The sequence below is a fragment of the Pneumocystis murina genome (assembly GCF_000349005.2).
Source record: "Pneumocystis murina B123 chromosome Unknown supercont1.5, whole genome shotgun sequence".
Taxonomy (NCBI): Eukaryota; Fungi; Ascomycota; class Pneumocystomycetes; order Pneumocystales; family Pneumocystaceae; genus Pneumocystis; species Pneumocystis murina.
The window spans coordinates 455,561-468,117 of record NW_017802363.1 but is presented as its reverse complement, the minus strand read 5'-3'; the positions used below and the strand labels follow the sequence as shown (position 1 = coordinate 468,117).

General features: G+C 23.9%; 7 protein-coding genes across 7 annotated transcripts; 3 read left to right on the top strand and 4 right to left on the bottom strand.

The window, feature by feature from the left end:
* Positions 1-630: 630 nt before the first annotated feature.
* Positions 631-2,608, top strand: PNEG_00247 (hypothetical protein; the record flags this gene model as incomplete). Its single annotated transcript, XM_007873926.1, has 10 exons — positions 631-822; positions 871-1,012; positions 1,066-1,191; positions 1,236-1,325; positions 1,370-1,545; positions 1,593-1,957; positions 1,999-2,065; positions 2,108-2,167; positions 2,215-2,415; positions 2,456-2,608. 10 exons carry the CDS (start codon positions 631-633, stop codon positions 2,606-2,608), a joined length of 1,572 nt encoding a protein of 523 aa, XP_007872117.1.
* Positions 2,609-3,145: 537 nt separating this feature from the next.
* On the bottom strand, positions 3,146-4,909 carry PNEG_00246 (hypothetical protein; the record flags this gene model as incomplete). The annotated part of the gene is made up of 5 exons (XM_007873925.1): positions 4,458-4,909; positions 4,230-4,408; positions 3,980-4,184; positions 3,343-3,930; positions 3,146-3,304 (listed from the first exon to the last, which is right to left on the bottom strand). The coding sequence occupies exons 1-5, from the start codon at positions 4,887-4,889 to the stop codon at positions 3,146-3,148; spliced, it is 1,563 nt and encodes a 520-aa protein (XP_007872116.1). The 5' UTR covers positions 4,890-4,909.
* A 607-nt stretch (positions 4,910-5,516) lies between these two features.
* Positions 5,517-7,219, bottom strand: PNEG_00245 (hypothetical protein; the record flags this gene model as incomplete). The annotated part of the gene is made up of 8 exons (XM_007873924.1): positions 7,009-7,219; positions 6,807-6,966; positions 6,680-6,759; positions 6,363-6,636; positions 6,088-6,318; positions 5,914-6,045; positions 5,783-5,870; positions 5,517-5,738 (listed from the first exon to the last, which is right to left on the bottom strand). Exons 1-8 carry the CDS (start codon positions 7,019-7,021, stop codon positions 5,517-5,519), a joined length of 1,200 nt encoding a protein of 399 aa, XP_007872115.1. The 5' UTR covers positions 7,022-7,219.
* A 218-nt stretch (positions 7,220-7,437) lies between these two features.
* PNEG_00244 (hypothetical protein) lies at positions 7,438-7,953 on the top strand (the record flags this gene model as incomplete). Its single annotated transcript, XM_007873923.1, has 5 exons — positions 7,438-7,464; positions 7,570-7,611; positions 7,656-7,780; positions 7,824-7,884; positions 7,927-7,953. The coding sequence occupies 5 exons, from the start codon at positions 7,438-7,440 to the stop codon at positions 7,951-7,953; spliced, it is 282 nt and encodes a 93-aa protein (XP_007872114.1).
* Positions 7,954-8,011: 58 nt separating this feature from the next.
* PNEG_00243 (hypothetical protein) lies at positions 8,012-8,753 on the bottom strand (the record flags this gene model as incomplete). The annotated part of the gene is made up of 3 exons (XM_007873921.1): positions 8,012-8,322; positions 8,365-8,651; positions 8,698-8,753. 3 exons carry the CDS (start codon positions 8,751-8,753, stop codon positions 8,012-8,014), a joined length of 654 nt encoding a protein of 217 aa, XP_007872112.1.
* Positions 8,754-8,845: 92 nt separating this feature from the next.
* On the top strand, positions 8,846-10,968 carry PNEG_00242 (hypothetical protein; the record flags this gene model as incomplete). Its single annotated transcript, XM_007873920.1, has 5 exons — positions 8,846-8,987; positions 9,034-9,094; positions 9,137-9,227; positions 9,277-9,525; positions 9,676-10,968. The coding sequence occupies 5 exons, from the start codon at positions 8,846-8,848 to the stop codon at positions 10,966-10,968; spliced, it is 1,836 nt and encodes a 611-aa protein (XP_007872111.1).
* PNEG_00241 (hypothetical protein) lies at positions 9,882-12,548 on the bottom strand. The gene is made up of 5 exons (XM_007873919.1): positions 12,475-12,548; positions 12,354-12,421; positions 12,214-12,304; positions 11,347-12,167; positions 9,882-11,297 (listed from the first exon to the last, which is right to left on the bottom strand). Exons 1-5 carry the CDS (start codon positions 12,534-12,536, stop codon positions 11,122-11,124), a joined length of 1,218 nt encoding a protein of 405 aa, XP_007872110.1. The 5' UTR covers positions 12,537-12,548; the 3' UTR covers positions 9,882-11,121.
* Between the last annotated feature and the right edge of the window lie 9 nt (positions 12,549-12,557).

Genomic DNA, 12,557 nt, shown 5'->3' with positions numbered 1-12,557 from the left:
TAAAAATTTTAAAATAAATTATGTTAATGTTTTTTATTTATATATAATATTATTGTAAGATAAATAATTGTCAATAAAAAATAATATATTAAATTGAGTTTAAAGATAGATAACTGTTTTTTTTTTGTAATTGATATTAAATGAATATATAATCTATTAATATAAAATTATTATAAAGTTTTAATTTATTGACTTTTAATTTGATTTTTTTATAATTTTTAAAGTGTTTGATTTGATTTTTGGATTTTTTTAAATTATTAAATTAATAAATAAATTATCTAAAATATGAAATATGGAAGAGAAATAGCTAATATAAATCATATTAAAAATATTAAAAATTGATGATTTACTAGGCAATGGATAATATTTCTATAAAAAAAATAATGTTTTGAAATTTTTGTTAAATATATTATTATATGTAATAAAATGATGTAGTATTCTATTTTTTACATTCGGCGTCTAAATTGTAAATTAGATCCTATTTTCTGATTTAAAAAAAATAGTAGTATATAAAAATATTTTTATTAAAATGTTATTTACCTTAGTTAATAGTTTCAATTGAAATATACATATATATATATAATAATGCATTATATTATTGCCTAATATATATATATATGTAATTTTTAAATGTATTTATCGACGTTAATTTTAATACTTTTGGTTAAGAATAATAAAAAAAAAATTTCAAAGTATATGTCTGGTTGTGATCATGTTTGGCAACTTTTGTCATCTCCATCTAAAGATTTTGTTTGCAAAACATATTTTTTAGCAGTAAATGCAATTTATTTTCATAAAATATCTAAATGTGAACGTCGTAGTGTATTTTTTAATGTTTTTGTGTTTTTAATTCTATATTGATTTTCTTAGTTTTCTTATAAGGTTTTTCAAAAATGTTCTATATGTCACGATTTTCTTAAAAGAACTTTTTTATGTCTTCAATGTTCTCATATTGGATGCTGGAGAAGAAAACATGCTGATATACATTCAAGGATTAAGAATCATGTTTTTGGTTTTATTTTTTTATTATCTATATTTTTAAAATATACTTACTAGATAAAATAGCTATTGATTCTTATAATGGTTATTTATATTGCTTTGCATGTAATGACTTTGTTTATGATGAATTTTTTGAGAAAATATATCTCTTGGCAAAACGAAGACTAAATTTAGGCTTATTAAATGTTAAAAGTAATAAATATTTTTAGTTTTTATTCTTATTTCATGTTTTTAAGATTCAACATATTTATTAAATAAGGAACTTAAAATGACTATAGAAAATTTGGATTACTTAAATGAAGATGATGCACGGGTTATATGTTGTGGTAAACTGTTGATATTTCCTAAAAATGTTTTTAATTGACAAAAGGCGATGGTTTACGAGGTATACAAAATATGGGAGCTACCTGTTTTATGAATGTAATCATACAATGTTTAGTTCATAACCCTATTTTTCGTAATTATTTTTTAAGTGATAGTCACATAATAAAAGATTGTTTACAAGATAATTGTAGCTGTTGTGCTATGGATACAGTAATTGCTGAAGTAATATGATGGTTGGCTATTTTTTATTAAAGATTGAAATTGTGTAGTTTTTTTCTAAAAAGGATTTTTCTATACCTTTTGGCCCTTGTGCATTTTTAGAAGTTATGTGGAAATTGTCTAAAGAGCTAAAAGGTTATGCTGAACAAGATGCACATGAATTTTTTGTTTGTTTGATGAGTCTGATTCATAATCATTCTGGATCTAAAATAGATTCTACATGTGATTGTGTTGCTCATAGAACATTTTCTGGAATACTTCAAAGTGATGTTACATGTTCAGCATGTGGAAATATGACATCTACTATGGATCCTATTATGGATGTTAGTCTTGAATTAAAAATTAAACGTACACCTGAAATTAAGTCGCCTTCTGGTGAACATTTAGTTAGAAGTCTTCAAGAATGTCTTCAAATGTAACCATTAGATTTATTTTAAACTAGTTTAATTTGTTTAGATTTACATCAGCTGAAAGTCTGGCTAATAATGAATATAAATGCTCAAAATGTTTATCTGTTTCTGAGGTTTCTATTTTTGTTTGTTGAATGTTTATTAAAAGCGGATAGAAAGCTATAAAACAATTAAAATTTAAACGAATTCCTTTAGTTATTTGCTTTCAGTTAAAAGTTAAGTTATTTTACTTTTTAAAAATATTATATTAAATATTTTGAAGCGTTTTGAGCATTCTTCTACTCCAACAAAAATTGACACACATGTTAGTTTTTCTTTCCAACTCGATATGTTTCCATATATTGTTCAGGATAATTATACAAATTATAACGATGATTGTGTTTATGATCTTTTGTGTGTTGTTTGTCATCAAGGGCAAATTAATACAGGTCATTATACCTGTTTTGCTCGGTCAAATGATAACGTTTGTTTTTTAACCTATATATAAAAGCTAATGCGATTAGTGGTTTCAATTTGATGATACTACTATTAATATTGCTAATGAAAAGACTGTTTTGGCAAGTAATGCGTATGATTGTGTGTTTTTATATCTTGATTTAATTGAATATAGATATTTGTTGTTTTACATTAGACGAAAACTTAGTTATCGATTCTAAGATTAGTTATATTATGTTTATAAAAATGCATATTATTTGTTAATACTTTTTTTCCTGAAATCTAATGAATTAATTAGTAATTGTTATTAGATTCGTTTTTTTTATTAATTTTTTATGAAAATTTAAAAATATATAATTGGTATAAATTAAATTTTTTATTTATATATATGTATTGATATTATTATATATATTGGTAGTATTATATATATATCATATATATATCGACATGAAATAATATGTATATGACTGTTGTTTATTGCGTTATATATATATCTTTAACATTAATGGCGAATTGTGCTTATATATAAATACTTTTTAAAAAATTGCTTTTTATGATTTTATAATATATAACATGTATATATGTATATATGAATAAACGTATAGATTCCTAACATATTAATATGAACATATTTCTATAAATTTATAAGTGAACTATTCGTTTTTGTATAGAAATCATATTATATATAATTTGTCTGTAAAAAATAATTATATCTGATTTTCTGATGTTTTTTATAGTTGACCAAAAAAAGTAATAATTTAAAAATAGTTTTTTTTTATTTTAAATGAGTATAATTTCTGGTATTTTAGAATTAATTTAGTTTTATGTATCAATTTTATACATTTTTTCTTTGTATTATTTAGTATATCTATTTCATTTTGTAATACTATTTTTGTCCAATGTTTTCTTTTATTTTCCTAAAACTTAGATAATTATCAGTAAATATATTAAATACCTGTGTTTTTATATTTTCGTAGACTAGATTATCCAAAATTAATGTTTGATTATATTTTTTTAAACGACTATCTATAGCATTTGATAAAAATTTGTTTATTTTGAATATAATTAAAAGTGTTGTATATTTTTGGTATTTGAGATTTTTTATGGAACCTGTGTGAAAATATAATAATTGTAATCTTATGATATTCAATATATATATATTGGTTTTTTTTGTATTTTTCTCAAGATTTTTAAATAGTTTATGACTTAATGATAATAATATAATAAAAAATATTAATGGTGAACTAGGATCTGATGGAAATGTAATAAAAAGACTATCTTGAAGAAACAAGTACTGAATATTATGATAAGAATGGATTTCTTTATCATTATGGTTATTACTGTCACTTGAAAAATAATTTTTTATATCATTTTTTGAAAAATATCTTTTAAAAAGACCCATTTTATATGAAGCGTTGAATCCGTTCAATTTCCACCATAATAATCTATCTGATTTCATGTCATTTTTTTGAAATATTTTTGACATACTTATTCTATCCCATTTATTTTTATGTAGAGCAAAACCATATCTTGATAATAAAATCTATATATAAGATATTAACTATTTTTGTTTGAAAATGATTAAAGTATACATCGTTTCCATGTGTTCCATATGTATTATATACTTCATCAAATGCACTAGGTGAATTGTGTACAATCATATCACATGTATCTTCATATTGTGTTTTTTTATATTTTTTTAGTTTAAATATATGTTTGCAGTATATTAATCCACAATGTCTACATACATTGTAAAAAGTTTGAAAATGTATATGTTCATTTGTTGCATGATTAAACCTAAAATTATTATTAAAATATATAAAAAATATATATATAAAATACATATCAGCAAATGGTACTAAGCCTAAATTATGAAATTTATCTATTTCAAATACTCTTGATCTTACAACTGAAATTGCTTTTAAAAAATTATTGTATGTAAATATTCTTTGATTTAATATTTCTTTGTTTTTTTTTATAAATGGTAATATTAATTCGTTATATGCACTTTGTAATTCTGACTTGATATGTATTAGATTGATATAATTTTAAAAGTTATGATAACATTACAATATCAAGTCCTCCCACGTATTCTATTTCGGTTCCCTTTAACCACTTTTTTTCATGATTCCATAATTTTGGAATATCTACTTTATCCGGCATTATTTGAAGATAACCATACCACGGTGATTTCTGACCAAGACTTTTTTCATACATGTAAACTATACAAACACTAAGAATACTTGGAATCTTAGTTTTATCCAAAAAAAAAGATAATAATGATGTTTTAGGTGATAAAATGGCATTTTTGGGAACTTTCAATATAATTGTATTTTTTTTTATAAATTTTTCAGTGTATACAAAAAAACCATCATCACGTTTACCTAATTTAATAGCTGAATGTATATATATATTTTTACTTTTAAGCCAATCCATTAAAATACTGATTCTCTGTTGATCTATGTTTTTATTTATTATTTCATCAGTCTTGGTTGTATTCATGATTGTAAAATTGTCTATTTTAATTATTAGTTTTCATCAAAAAATCGATAATTAAATATATAATAAATTCTATTTAAAAATGTAGATACTACATTTATACTTAGATTACTATATATTATAACATATATAATATTTTAAAAAAAAAAATATATATTTTTAAAAATTATTGATATAGATAATTGATTATGATATTTATATTATCATTATTTTAATATTATATAAATAATTATTTTATAAAAAAAAGTTTATTATATTTTTTATACATTTTATATAACATATATATATATATTTACATTATTTATAATATTAATATTCTTATAAATCTAAAATACATTTTGTTAAATTTATATATTCAAAAATATAATAAATAAAAAAATAATTGTAAATTATTTTTCTAATGAAATATATTTATATTTAAATATTTTATTTAGTAATTATTATCTTATTATAATTTAAATATATAAATGTATATTTGTAACATTTATAAATCTATAATCCTATTTTTTTTTAAAAAATGTAGTTTTTTTTATCAAATATATAATATATTATATACAATATTTATTGATTTTAAAATTCATAAAAAATACTTAAACTATTAATCAATAACATTTTTTAAAAATAGCATTTTTAACCATCCAAACCAAATTCATTTGTAAATTCAACATAACGTTTAAGATCATCAGAATTAACAGTAGGACGAGTATTTCTAAGAGCTTTAAGAAAATCATTCATAGTTAACATAGGCTCAAGCAAAGTATCAACAGTTCCATTCTCCCATGTCATCTCTTGTGCACCAGAAACACCAGGAGAACATGGTGTAAGAAGACGTTTACCATCAGGACAATTAACCTTATAAAAAAAATTATACTCATATTTTTCAATTATAAACTTACATAACAAAAATGTGTAGCAGTATAAATCCGACGTACTGGTTCCATAATAGCATCCCTAACAACAATAGCTATATCAGAACCAGAATATCTATGTATTTTAATAGTTAATATTTGATTTTACAAATTTTTACCCATTAGTTTTATCTACAAGAACTTTATAGTCATTAGCAGTCAATTCAGTCGGTACATCACCAATATTCAATTTAAACAATTTTAATCTAGCAGTAGCGTCAGGTAAAGGAACATACACACGTCTTTCAAATCTATAAAAATTTAGAAATAAATTATTAAAAATTATAGATTACCTTCTACGAATTGCAGGGTCTAAAGTCCATGGAATATTAGAAGCACCAAGTACAAGAATACCAGTAGAATCAGTACCCACACCATTCATTTGTACTAAAAGTTCTGTTTTTATTCTTCGTGAAGCTTCACTATCACCTTCATTCCTAATACCAGCAAGAGCATCAATTTCATCAATAAATATTATCGAAGGTCGCATTTCACGAGCCATTACAAATAGCTGTTTAACAAGACTTATAAAATTATTTTTATATAAAACAAAATACGTAATTTTTACCGTTCACTTTCACCCATCCATTTACTAATAATATCACTTGAGCTCACAGAAAAAAACGTAGATTTGGCTTCAGTTGCCACCGCTTTTGCCAAATATGACTTACCAGTTCCAGGAGGACCATACAATAATATTCCTACCCATGGCTTTCTATTACCCTTAAACAAATGAGGAAGTTTCATTGGTAATATAACAGCTTCTTTCAATGTTTCTTTTGCATTATCCAAGCCCGCGACATCATCCCATTTAACATTAGGACTTTCTGATATTACAGTATCTATTTAAAGTTATACATTATTTCCATTTTTAAGAAAATTCACTTGCTAATGCATTTTTAAGCTTTCTTGTATCAATATCATCATCATCATCATAATCACTATCACCATCCTTCCTCTTATAGCTAATATTAACAATATAAGTATATTCTATAAATTTATAAATCCTAACCATTTTTTCCCTAAACTAAGCTCATTTCCACCAGATTTCACCAAACTATGCTTCTTATTTTCATTGTTTTTTTGAAGATATGCCTTTAAAGCCTCTGCCCTATCGAGATATTGAATTACTTTATCTTTAATAAGATTTTTTCCATTTTCACTTTTTTCATCTACTTCCAATCAAATAAAAATGATATTAGAACAGAATTTACATTTAAGTGCCATATTAAAGCATTCCAACGAATTAACATAAAGCTTATATGCTTCATTATATTTATGCGCATTATCTTCTTCAATAGCCTTTTTGACAATACCAATAGCTTTCTAAATTTTAAAAGAAAACATAAAGATAAAAAACAATATTAAGTAATATACCCCCAAAAAATCAACGTTAGACATTTTTTGGTATTAATTACTACTCTTTTTTTTTTTAAAATGATATTCCAGTGATTGAAACTTATCGAAATACAAAATTTAAAAAATAATCCATATTCAAATTCTCAATAATTCATCTATTAATATATTTTTTTATATTTATACTATATTTTACCATTTATCAAGCTAATTATTTCATAAATATTTTGCCACCAAAAATAATTTCAATATTCTACATAAAAAAGGATTGATTTTAATTCCTAAAAATGTCTCTTGAATCAAAATTAGAAAAAGTATCAAAAGACTATCAAAAAACTCATGATGGCAAATTATTAAAAAATTTATAAAACATATCTAAATCAGCTTTAGAACTTTTAAAAATAATAGAAGCACAACAGAAACTTAATTCACAACTACAAGAAAATAAACTTGTACAAAAGGTTTAAGAGATTGGAATTTTTTTATTCATATATGACATTCTTAGGAATTTTCTATTTTAGAAAATGAGGCAGTTATTTATAAATTAACAGGGCCTGTTCTTGTAAAACAAGAAAAATCAGAAGCCATTTTAAATGTAGAAAAACGTTTAGAATATATAGAAACAGAAATGTAAATACAAAACACTATGAAGAAAAATCACTAACAAAAATAGAAAACGACTAGAAACTCAAATAAAAAAACACAATAAAACGCTAGAGGAACAAAAACTAGATGTATGTATTACTATTTTTAAATAAAACATTATTTATGTTTAGATAACTAAACTTCAGAATCAACTTTAAAATAATATAGCATTAGACTATTTATATCATTTAATGCATTCTATTTTGTTTTATATGTCTATATGTTATTTTTTTTAACTTTCATTTTTTTTCTATTATTTTTATAATCACCATACATATGTTTTTTTGCAACAATGCTTTTTAAATTTACATCATCGACATGCGGAAATGTCATATTTTTGGAATGCATCTTTAATTCAGATATTTTAATATCTCCAAAATTATCATCAAATTCATTTGACTTAAATTTTGTTTTTAAACTTCTAAAATTCCGTTTTAAGGAGGGAGTATCAAAAGCTATATGTGATATTTCGGGGATCCTTTCCATTACAGTAACAGTGGTTTGATCAGCAAAATGAAAATTCTGATCTATAATATGTTATATATATTTTAAAATTATTTTAACATTACATATTTCATAGATATTACTTCCATTCGAAGAAAATATTAATCCATAAGAATTATCCATTATTGTCTCATTATAGCTGGAATAAATATTATCAGAACCTTTAATTCTTATTTCTTTGATTTTATTAGAATCAAATATCAAAGCATCAATAGAAGACAATGTTAGTTCCCGAGGAAAACGAAGAAGAACTATTTTCTTGTTATAAAAATATTCCTTTGAAACTAGTTTACGTTGTAAAAAGTCAGTTTGTTGAAAATCATTAAGTACGGAAAAATTCGTTTTTGAAACCCTTTAAAAAATAATTATTAAAAAAAACATTATATCTATAAACATACGGAAAAGTATTTTCAAATGTTGAGTCTGAATCATCAGAGTTCGATTTTAATTTCATTATAATTTTATAAAAATAATAAAAAACTAGCGTTAATATACATTTATCAATATATTTTTTTAAAATATTTATAAAATTAAAAAAAAAAAGAAATGACATTAAGTGCTTTAGAAGCTCATAAAAAATACAAGTCTATAAACACAGAAGATAAAAGAACCAATAGTAATTATGAAAGAGTTCAAGCTATAACTAAAACAGAACAAAATAATAACGACCATAATACAACTAATAATTGTAAAATATGCTATTTTTTCTAGAAACAATTCTAATATAGATATAGTTGATTTTTCTAATACTGATATTGTATTAAAAAATATAAATGAAATATCAATAAAAAAAAAGTATATTTTAATCATATTTTTATCTACATAATAATAATATAGTCTACAAATTATATCAAAACCAAGCATTAATAAACAATTTCTAGACAAAAATGGTTGTACAGTTGAGATTTTTGGATTTTATACAGAAGAAGTTTGTTAAAATAACATATTTTATTTATATTATTAAATATAGTACATAGAAACTTATTCTTCAAGGGTTTTATGAATTCAAAGTAATAAAAGGGATAATTTCTATAATGTCATCAGAATTTGACTCTTCTAATACATCTCAATGGTATCGTATATTTAGTTTAACAACTGATTCAATACCAGTAATTTCTTCAGTATTATCAAATAAAAATTCAATTGAAACGAGTTGTTTTATACATTCTAAAGAGATATGTTCCTTCATACGGATGTTAGATAGTTTTTTAGAATCTATTATTTGTGTGAGAAGTATTAACGATAATTTAATAAAAATCAAGAAATTTCATCCATTTACTAAATACATATGGGAGCCAAATGAAAAAAAAGAAATAAAAAATACATATAATGGAATAAAATTATAATTTTGCATAGAACATTACTAATTTATATAGATAATTGATGATTTTTCAAATCATCCATTGTTAAACATTCCAGAATCATGGTTATCTGCAATAGATATTATACATTCTTCAAACTTTGATAATAAAACTGCAAGGATTATAATTTGTGGACCGAAGTCATCTGGAAAATCAACATTTGCAAAAAATTTAATAAATAAGTTTTTAACAGGAAAATATAATAAACATAAAACAATAGAAGGAATCAATTATATTGAAACAGATCTAGGGCAACCGGAATTTTCGCCTCATGGAATAATTAGTTCTCATTATATCAAAAAACCTGTTATCAATCCATCATTTACTCATTGTACTCTTCCATCACTTACAAAAGCACATTTTCTCGGAAATATATCACCACAAAATAACCCAAAACATTTTTTATTATGCATTAATGATATATTTAATACAAATAAAAGAAATATTCCTACTATTATTAATACACCTGGCTGGACTAAAGGTATGGGGTTGGAACTCTTAAATGAAATCATAAATCTATCAAACTGCACATATCTTGTATATATTGGCCCTAAAACTAACGTCGAAATTTTCGATACCGAATTAATACTTCCATCATCCGTTGAACTTCTTACTCTTCCATCTGCTCGCGAATTTATTAATACATGTGGAACGGTAAAAACTAATACAGCAGATCTACGAGAATTATCCATAATATCATATTTTCACTCAATAAATATTTCTGAAGATAATTGCCATACAAACTGGGAATTTGATTCATATCTTCTAGATATGAAACCTTGGATCGTAAAGTATGATGGAGATCTGAATGGTATTGACGCAATATCCGTCTTAAATACTACATTAGATATAGAAGAATTTTACTATGCCATAAATGGGACTATTATGGCTTTTGTAGTTGCAGATGATATCACAAAAAATAATGAAAACACATGGAAATCCATTATTACAAAATCTAAAGACTGTCTACCAATATTAAATATGGAGAAAAATCCTATTGATCCTAAAATCAGTCAATGCATAGGCCTTTGTATTTTAAGAGGAATATCAAGGAAGTCTAAAGAACTCCAAATTCTGACACCCATTGATACATTAACTTTAAATAAATATTTGAATTCCAATAAAAAAATTATTCTGGTTCGAGGAAATCTCGAACTACCTATTTCACTTATGATTAATTGCAAAAAAAATAAAGATGCCAAAATAGACTGGAATAAAGCACCATATCTTAGTTTGGAAAACGAAGGGTTAGGTTCTAAAGTATGGCATCCTAGAAAAAACATAGAACGCCCAGCTATGCGCATATAAATATAAAACATATTTCAATTATATAGCCAAATTTTATATGCATACTACAAATACATTATTTTATTTCCTATAATTTATACCTTAAATTTCCAAAAAATTCGCGAATTTTTATTACTTTATAATTTCAAAACATAAAAAACAAATCAAAATAATTTAGCCCATAAAATCTGACATATTTGCAAAAAAATCATCATTATTCATAACACAAGATATAATCAAACTACTATTACGAGAAATAGCAATAATACCTTCATTTGCATGCCAGCTAATATATGAGTCTTCAGGTTTCGATATCTCAGATAAAGGAAGCTCAATATCAATTAAATCCGCTACTTATTTCAGAATCCTAAAACAACATTGACTTTAATTTTAACTTACTACTAGAAAAAATATTAACTAGTTTTATATGAGATGTTAATGATATCATTAAAGATCTTTGTAAACAAATTGCAAAAATATCAGGATACCCTGGACGAGATATTAGCTGTTTAACATTTATTTCACTACCAATTCGTTTTTTAATAGTCGGAAGAATACTTATATTGTCACTTTTCCCATCAAAATCCCAAAGAAGCCATAATCCATCAGTAGTTGCAGCAATAATTCTACCGATATCATCTTTATTACTTGCCCAGTCTACATCAGCAAGACAAACAGTTGAATTAGACTTGATAAAATTATAAGGTGTCAGTCCCGCATATAAACTTATCAGCCATTTTCCACCTGCTTCTACCCAATCTAAAATTTTTATAGTCCCATTATATTCACCAACTAATAATCTTCGAGGATAAGATCTATGAAATTTTACACTAATTACAGGAGACCCAGTGCTATAAGCAGATAATTGAGGTGAGTTATCAGTCATTCTCCATACTATTACTGTACAATCATCACCTCCAGTTGCAACAATATCACCCGTAAATTCAGTTTCATCAGCTTTAGCAATAATATTAAGATATGTAGTATCAACGTCGTTAATAAAATCTTGATGACCCGATGTTCCACCGAGCATTACTATTTTTGGATCTTTAGCTTTAGATGATAATTTAAGAAATCGCGCGCTATTTTCTTCACATCCAATAGCCAAAGTTACATAAATTTTTTCAGAATCTATAAGGTCTATATATGTAGTGGGAGAAAAAGCAATTGACGTAACCTTAGTTCCTAACTGAAGATATAGAAGCTGCTGAAGACACCAACTATAAAAAACAATAAAAATCATCTAATATACCTAAAATTAAATACCTTTCTTTAAATTGTTGAAATTTAGAAGCATCGCCCAGTTCATCAATCTCAGAAAATATTCTTCTTAAAAGTATTATTCCTTGTTTACTTCCTACAAAAACACTAATTCAATTCATTTCTTTAATCTACTTTATATTTACCAACTGCAAGTAAAGATGATGATTGTTCAAAAGGACAAAATTCAACTACAGAGCCCGGAATATCATATCTAAAAAACAATATTAACAAAGAAATAATAGAATTGATTACATTTTCACAGACACTGCAGCCTTATGTTTTTGATCAAAATAACTAGATATAGGAAAAAATATTTTTGATTCCATAAATCAATTTTTTTTATGCAA